At 36.1% G+C, this 9063-nt stretch overlaps 1 protein-coding gene across 12 annotated transcripts in view; it reads right to left on the bottom strand.

Annotated features, from left to right (window-relative positions):
- Pum2 (pumilio RNA binding family member 2) overlaps window positions 1–9063 on the bottom strand; it is a 79342-nt gene that overhangs the window by 52452 nt on the left and 17827 nt on the right. For 9 of the 12 annotated variants that reach the window (XM_031357009.1, XM_031357001.1, XM_031356999.1 and 6 more), the window contains exon 2: window positions 3679–3747. In XM_031357009.1, coding sequence (XP_031212869.1) covers window positions 3679–3729 — 51 coding nt within the window. In that variant the 5' untranslated portion in view covers window positions 3730–3747. Of the gene's footprint in view, window positions 1–1573; window positions 1647–2632; window positions 2758–3678; window positions 3748–9063 lie in introns of all 12 variants that reach the window. The other 3 variants (XM_031357011.1, XM_031357006.1, XM_031357007.1) reach the window with 2 other exon arrangements.

Genomic DNA, 9063 nt, shown 5'->3' with positions numbered 1-9063 from the left:
AAAAAAAAAAAAAAAAAAAAACTATCTCCAGGTAAATAAAAAATTTAAGATTATCAAATTCTTCAATCGTAAGATAAACTAAGAATAATTTAGACAGTGATTTTATAAATATACTGCAATCTTCTGAACACTACCTGAAATAGCTGATTTTCTTTGTATATTTTGCCTTGAGACAGAGTCTCTGTCGTCCTGGTTGTCCTGGAGAACAGCTAGTGAGATTTCTCCAACAACAGAAGTCTCCTTAGTTCCTTCAATACGTCCCTACTCCATCACTCTAAGATTTTGTTTTCTTTTATGTTTTTAAGACAGAATTCATTGCATAGTTTCAGCTAGCCTGAAACTTACTATGTAGAACGGGATGGCCTTGAATTTGAAGATTCACCTGCTTCTGTCTCCACAGTACTGGAATTAAAGGCATTTACTACCATGTTAGGCTCTACTTGAGATTTTTTTTTTAATGCTTTATATATTCTTATTTTATGTGCCTTGGTGTTTTATCAGCATGTATGTCTGTATAAGAGTATCAGATCCCCTTGGAACAGGAGTTACAGATAGATGAACTACCATGTAGGCGCTAGGAAATGAACACAGGTCATCTGGAACAGCAGCCAGTGCTCTTTTAACTCCTGAGCCCTCTTTCTACTTTAATATTTTTCTAAAATACTGTGTCAAAATAGGAGAACATTATTTATCACAACAGTTATGAAACTATCCCCCAAATAAAACTCATTAGCTCAAAGATCTGAAGTGAAATTTTGGTTTCCTCAAAAATTCAAACAAGGTCCTTTTCTTTTATTATTTCAAAATTAAACAAGAGCCAGCTATATACACTCTAATAAACTGATGACAGTTAATAGGCATGTGCCTCTCTGGATAAGATATATGATTAAAATATTACATCTCTATACATATTAATAAAGCCAAAAACCTCTTCCTATGTGTTGTATTTGTTTGTTCTAAGCCACACGATATAATGGAAATCAGTACAGACAAAAACATGCTATTGAGGAGAAGGAAGAATGAGTTGATAATAGAATGAGTTGATATGAATAGATAAATACAGATCTGTTTCTCTTTGGGCAAACAACTTAAGAAAATGATCTCCTGGGCTGGAGAGATGGCTCAGTGGTTAAGAGCCCTGACTGCTCTTCCAGAGGTCATGAGTTCAATTCCCAGCAACTACATAGTGGCTCACAACCATCTGTATGAGATCCTATGCCCTCTTCTGGTATATCTGAAGACAGTGAGAGTGAGTGTACTCACATACATAAAATAAATAAGACTTTAAAAAAATGACCTCCTGATGATAGCTCACAAAAACGATACATCTAAAATGATTCTTGTAAGTATACACAATGACTCTCCATACATTAGAGATTTATAACAGTTAAGAATATGCAAAACTTTATCTTTAAAAGGAAAGAACAGGGCAATCCATTAAAAAAGGGATTGTTTTATATTACAAAAACATCCCAAACAAGCAATTTTTGAAAACAAAAGAGCCAGAGAGTACAGGCTGCTTTAATTTATTCCAATGAGTGAATTCTGGAATAAAACAAACAAAACACCTCACCTGTCAGTAAAGGAGGAGAAGACTGGTGAGAGAGAGACAGGCAAAGAAGGAAATCCAGAAGGTTCCCTGCTGCCTGTGAGATGAGGAAAGATAGAAAGGCTTGTGGGAGAGAACCCAGAGACAGAAATTTGAGTAGGCTTCTTAGCTATCTCTTAGAGGTAATAATATTAATTGGTAAACTGTTTTTTTTAAAAAATAGCAAAACCAGCTTATTTTTTTTTAAAAATATTTTTACTGCATGACGGTTACATGCTAAACTGGCCTGCAGCCATCCACCAGATAGCAAGAAGTTTAGGCCCTATAGCACTCTGGTTGTGCACATCTGATATGTCAACTAATAAAGCATGGATTTTAACTTATTTCATTTAGCTTACTATTCTACCCAGCTCCTCTACTACTACTACTACTAGTAGCTCCTCTACTACTTCATCTACCCATAGGTATCTAATTCAACCACTACTTCTGACTGTGATTTTAACCACAAAGGTATATTTGGAGTTATCAAATGTAATTTTCAAATAGAAAAAATATCAATTTGTAAATAAATCCATAATGTACATGGAAGTAAAGAACCAAGCCTAGAATTAATGTAGAGTTCTCACTCACAATGAAAATCAAGTTCAAGTCTGTCACAAACAGAAAGTAAAAACACTTCAAAAATGTTTTCACTATTTTAATATCTGAAGATAAGGTCTTTCTATGGAACCTAAACTGGCCTTGAGCTCAAAACTTTACCACCTTGGCCCACAAAGTGCTGGAAGTACAGGCATGTTCTACAATGCTGCCAGACCTGCTGTTAAGATATGCTACTCTACTTTCTAAAACTCAAAGAATACAAATTGAGGGAGTGGAGGGCAGCAGCCCTTTTAATTCTATTTAGTCTACTGGAGTGTCAGTAATGCCTGAGCAGCCACTATGCCACAAGATATAGGTTTTCTTTTAAAACCAAAAAGGTATTCCCTCTCTCAAATTTTTCTTAGGGCTCAGATTAGATTTTACTTTATGTACTGAACTAACAAGTTTATTTTGGCAATACTTAGCTTAAGCACCTTAACTCACCCTTAAATCAGTCCTCTGAAATTGACAAACTCTTTGGAAAACGCTGTTCTGAAGAAAGGGAGGGTTAGCTAGCTGAAGAGTGCCCTCTTGTGGCCCAAAGGAGTGACTGGACTCTCTCTCTGCATCTGAAGAGCACAGCATTGGATGGAGTGAGTCTCTTGAAGGTCTCTAATCTACTAAGGTAAAATAATCTCCAGGAGCAAGCAATTAATTATACATCTTAGGTCTGCTTACTGTTATTTTCTACTATCAAAGTCTATACAGGAATGTGTAATATAGAACACAACAAAGGTGTGTCCACAAGAGTTTTTATAATCAGTTTTCTAAAATTCATTAGGAATATGGAAAACTAGGTATTTTAGATGCCTTAAAATATGTAATGGTATGGTTAAGTGGGTGACCCAAAGAAAACCATAGATAAATAGAAAAGATAACATCCATTCAAAACTGTAGAGTACCTATTATACTACGCATTCAAAGCTAGCAATTTAAAGGAGACAAATACAAAACAAACTAATCAGTAACATAAAGTATTTATAATGAACTAAATGACAAGTCAGAAGAGGATAATTGTATTACAGACAGCCATGGGATACTAGATATTGTGTTTTCAGTGGAGTCTTGCAGAAGATTAGGAGTTTATTAAGCAAATATCTTCAGATAAAGAGAGTTTTGAGAAAGAGGAGCAACAATAAAGCGTAGCTAAAGCAAACAGCATACATATATAAAATGGCAGAATAGGATGTATTCTTTTGAACAGAGCTAATTCTAATTACACAATTCACTGGCAAAATATGATAGCCAAGTCAATCAAAATCACCTAAACACAAATAAACACACCAAAAACTACTTACTAGATTTAACTTACAAAATAAGCAAACAAAAGGGGGGGGGGGAAATCACTGACTACACAAGTGCATAATTTCAATTACAAAAATATAGTTCTAAAAGCTATAACTATTTCCAAGATTTATAGTTTAAAAATAAATTTTAATGGCTCAAAGATTAAAGTGAAGCATAAGTTTTTGGTATTGTTGAGTTCTTACCTCTCCCATTCCCCGAGATTCTAATGCAAGAGCTTGAAAATCATGATTCATTTCATCCACAGATCAAACCTGGTAAATAACAAAAAGTGAAAGTCAGCAGGAATTTTTTTAAAAGTAGTAACTATATTATATGTGTATTAACTAACACTATCACATTCCAAAATAGGCAAGAACAGATGTTTCTGCAACAGGTATGCCAACAGACCACTACATTCTTGAAGCAAAGGAAGTAAAAGTGAAGCCAAACATTAAAGCATTTCTCTTTTTAGCATGAGTCACTTCTTTAACATTGTTTTATATTACTTAAGGTTTTATTACAATTTTTAAAAAAATTCTCACCACTTATTTATAAACCTCAATGTAAAAACATTAGCAAGATAATTAAAACACATTTTTTTTAGTGAAAACATTTCATCTACAGTGAATTTAACTACCATGTTTGTTGTAGTTTTTTCAATAAAGCACTTCTCAATCCTTCCATTCATAATAGTTGACCTCTCTCTTTTGAAAAATAATATTGGGCTAGAGAGATGGTTCAGAGGTTAAGATTCCTCTTCCAAAGGTCCTGAATTCAATTCCCAGCAACCACATGGTGGCTCACAACCATCTGTAATGGGATCAGATACCCTCTTCTGGTGTGTCCAAAGACAGTAACAATGTATTCTCATACATTAAATAAATAAATATTTTTTTAAATAAAAATAATCTTAATTATCTACTAAAGTGCATTTTATTTATATACTTTTAATTTATTTATATATGTATATGGGTACTTTGTCTGCATGTACATCTGCACATCAGAGACAGACAGCTGTGAGCCACCATGTAGGTACTGGGAACTAAACTCGGGACCTTCCAAAGAGCAGTGAGTGCTCTTAACCACTGAGTCATTTCCAGCCCTACCACTCTTTTATGTGACATTGTGCTGTTATTGGTCCCCTGCCTCCTCCAACTAAGAAACAAAAGAAAGAAAACAAAATAAAACATGCAAGCTTAAAGTCTTTCCTAAGAAATTCAACTGGAAAAAAAAATACTATTATTCCTCTCCCTACCCCGACTCCATTCTTTCTCTAAAACCCTCAGGTTTTGACAAACTGAAAGCACTAACTATAACTCCTACCTGCTCTCTGTTCTACTCTGTCCCTATGATACTTATTTTTGTTTTCCTAGGTTTCTAGTTGCTACACCATAGATTCCTATTTTTCATCTTATCCCTTAATTATTAGTATTCCTCATTATTCTGTAGAAGGCACCCTTCTTCGCTACCCTACAATCTCTATTTTCAATGCTGTGAACTGTCTAGATGAGTTGGATACCAAACCCACCAAATTTGTATTTACAAAGGAAATCTCTCTATTCTCCAACACTTCCAGTTATCTCCTTCCTTTTATTTCCCTGAATGTAACACAGAAAGTTTTCATTTTGTTCGTCTTTACTGCCTTTCTTACACACATTTTTACTTCATATCATTTATCAAGTCCTATTAAACCAATCTTACCCAATTAAATCCGTTTTCTAGCTGCCTAGTTGAGAACACTACCTTTTAACTGAAGCACTGCAACATTCTTCATCATTCCTTTCTGTAATCAAATCTCCAAGTTGTAGTTATCTTTCTAAAACTACTCTGGTCATGTGACTCTTGTGTTTTAATTCATCCCTAAAGAGAAAGATCAAACTCCTTTATATGGCTTACAAAGAGGTCTTAGCTGGTAAAAATGTCCTCCAACTTGTGTTCAACTCCTTGGAGCCACAGGGCTAAAGGAAAGACCCCCTCAGCTTGCCTGATTTCCATTAAATAAGCTGTAGGGAGTTGATGAAGTCCTGAGCCAGTGTACACTGTTGGCATGGGCACAGCCATGTCAAGGACCCCAGTTCCTCAAATCTATGAGAATGGCAAAGCTTCTTCTGGTCTAAGTTTGAATGTTTACGAAACAGTGTGTACAAAAACTAGCCACAGCTTCCTCCTCTTGGATGACTACTTCTGTACAGAGATCTCCTGAGACTAGCTAGCCCTTCCTCCTTGCTCTGTTCATAATAAACAAGCTGAGCTTTGGGGAGTCTAATAGGTACCTCCGTTAGAATGAGCATAGCCTATGTAAGAACAGTCCACCCAACTCCAGCTTTTCTGTGTAGATTCCCATATTGCCCCAGTCAGATTTCAAGGACCAAACAAATATATAAATAAAACAAATTAGAGTTCAGACATCAGGCAATGCTATATCTCTAGACAAATAAAGTAAGATTTTTTTTGTCTATGTTCTATTATGAAGAGCTTCCACATATATTGGCTGTGAAAACTAAGTCACTGATTACTAAGTAAATAGCTTCCAAGAAGCTAGTAGAAAACTTTCAGGGACTGATTAGATCAGCAGTTCAAAACTGCCAAGTTAGAGGACCAGAATCAAGTTCCCAGCACCTGCCTCCAGACAAACAAGACACAGACACTTGGTCAAGCAAGACACAGATGCTTGGTCAAGCAAGACAGGTTCTGAAACTCCTATAGCAAATCCATTCCTATAAGGCCTAAAGAACTAAAAAAAACCACTATGGGGCAACCAGAGCTACTGTACAACAAGGGGAAGAATCTCAGAAAGAACGAACATAAATTCTGCATTTAAATTAAAATACATATTTAGATGACCCTGGAACTACAAGTCTAGAATCAGTTCCAAGAACTCAAGGATCTAGTAAGAATCAAATTTCTGCTGCTGATCATAAAAATTATAGGAATTCAGATTTTGAGTTACATGAAAACTAAACCCAAGATTCTCCACAACAGAATCCAATCATCAATAATATCTGAATCTCATACTATTTAAACCTATGAAGAAACTAGAAAATGAGATAAAGAAAAAAAAATCAATGAGTAAAGACAAATGCTGAAATCAGCTTGTGCTCTGACCTATGCTGCTCTGTACTGTTTTCAAAGTCATTCTTATTTTTCACATTTTACCTTGCCTTTAGAGACTCTATCACTGCAGCTTTCAGTTTTTTGTTTTTTTGTTTTTTTTTTTGATTTTTCGAGACAGGGTTTCTCTGTGTAGCCTGGCTGTCCTGGAACTCACTCTGTAGACCAGGCTGGCCTCGAACTCAGAAATCCACCTGCCTCTGCCTCCCAAGTGCTGGGATTAAAAGTTGTGTGCACCACCACTACCTAGCTCCACTGCAAGCAGATTTTGACTCTAAAATGAGGCACTATGAGCCTAGGTGGACACATAAAAGGTACCATCTGCCCAGCACCACTCACAAGGCAGATAAATAAATGGACTTAGCCTGGGAGTAAAAAGAGTACCAATCTATACGTTTATCTGGGTAAATCCAACTGTAAGAATACAAGGGCTTATTAAAACATCAGAAAAAAAAAAAGCCAAGAATTTATCAGATACAGCAGACCAAGGCAAGAGAATAACTGCCTTAATTGGACCCCATAAAGAAGACAGACATCTGGGCTAGAGAGATGGCTCAGTAGTTAAAAGCACTGACTGTTCAATAATACCAGAGGTCCTGAGTTCAATTCCCAGCAACCACATGGTGGCTCACAACCATCTGAAATGGGATCTGATCCCCCCTTCTGGTGTCTGAAGAGAGTGACACTGTACTCATAGACAGAGAACTCTCCACTTTCTTAGGGGCTTCAGCTTGGTTTCACTCAACTATTGATAAAGCATCCTATCTGCCCAGCAGTCTGGGCCTGTCATCCATCTGCCTGTTCATTTATCTAGGCCCAAACCTGCCTTTTGTTTTGTTTACCTTACTCCTCCAGCTCAGTTCTGATCTTACATCTAGACTCTGCAACTAGGAGCCAGCAGTTCCTTCAACTTAAAGTTTATATAACTTATCAACAGACTGGCATTCGTATAATGCAGATCCCCAGCTTTAGCCTCTCAGGCTTCTTTCTTTTAAAATTTTTGCCTCTTTAACCTTTACAACTATTCTGTAACACACACACACACAGATATATACACTATGTTATCTGAGAGTTAATGTTAATAAATAAGACTAAGAATGTGTTCTCCTTAACCAGAGCTATCAAGGAAATCAGGAATACCTGGCAAACTGCAGCCACTGAAGCCTTCTCTGTGAATTTACTGTTAAATAACGTCTGACATTTCACAAAGACAGAAATGTACTTGTCCAGGTTTCTGACATAATACGTTTATAACAATTAATCAACATCAAGATAACGCATGACAGAATTAGGCTATGAAGAACTTAAAAGCAATGGTTCTCAACCTTCCTAATACTGTGATCCTTTAATACTGTAAGTACCTCATCTTGTGGTGAACCCTAACCATAAAATTATTTTCGTTGCTACTTCATAACTGTAATTTTGCTACTGTTATTAATTGTAATGTAAACATCTGATATGCAGGGTGGTCTTAGGCAACCCTCAACCCTTTGCGACCCACAGGCTGAGAACAACTGGCCAAAAGTACCTATCAACTGTACAAGATCAAGGAAAGGTATGCTTCTAGTTATGCAAATCTGATTAGTGTTGTCAACTTGACAAAATCTAGAATGGACCTCTGAGAATGCCTATGGGGATTATATTAATTGCATTAACTGAAATGGGATTGACTTTGATTCTCAACTACATAAAATGGAGAAAAAAGTCAAGCACTAGCATCTGTTTCCGACTGCAGAGTACCATGTGAGTAGCTGCGTTAAGCTGATGCTTTGGCTCCCCTACTATAGTGGACTGAACTTAACATTTGAGTTAAATATAAATCTTTCTCCTTTAAGTTTCTTATGTCAGAGTATTTTACCAAAACAACAGAAAAAGACATTAAGTACAAAATTGCAACAGTTCAGAGAAACTAGGAAAATAACCAAAATGAAACTACTAAAATTGAAAGATACCTTTCTATGTCAATAAATGCAATTTCTAGCAGAGATAATAGAAGGGTCAGTAAAATTTGAAAATACATAAAAGATTTCTAATCTAAAGGACAGAGGGGAAAGTGGGAAGAAAAATAAAGGTTACAAGACACGGTCAATGCCTGCAATCCCAATACTTAAGTAGAAGTAACAGGAATTCAGACTAGGTTACTACTTAATGTTTTCACTTTACACTTAACTCACTACCAGGGGCCAGGAAAATGATCATTTAGACAGCAGAGAGGATGGCCTATTTTAGATAACTACTGAGATACCACAAAAAGGTGGTCGAAATCTTGTCAGATACACAATATATTATTCCATCAAATTAACAGTATTTCTGGGCTGGAGAGATGGCTCAGCGGTTAAGAGCACTGACTGCTTTTCCGAAGGACCTGAGTTCAAATCCCAGCAACCACATGGTGGCTCACAACCATCCTTAACGAGATCAGACGTGTATTTACATATAATAAATAAATAAGCCTTTAAAATTAAAAAAAAAAAAAC

This window comes from Mastomys coucha, unplaced genomic scaffold, assembly GCF_008632895.1.
Source record: "Mastomys coucha isolate ucsf_1 unplaced genomic scaffold, UCSF_Mcou_1 pScaffold6, whole genome shotgun sequence".
NCBI classification, from domain to species: domain Eukaryota; kingdom Metazoa; phylum Chordata; class Mammalia; order Rodentia; family Muridae; genus Mastomys; species Mastomys coucha.
The sequence above is the reverse complement of the archived record's forward strand: the minus strand, read 5'-3'. Positions and strand labels throughout refer to the sequence as shown.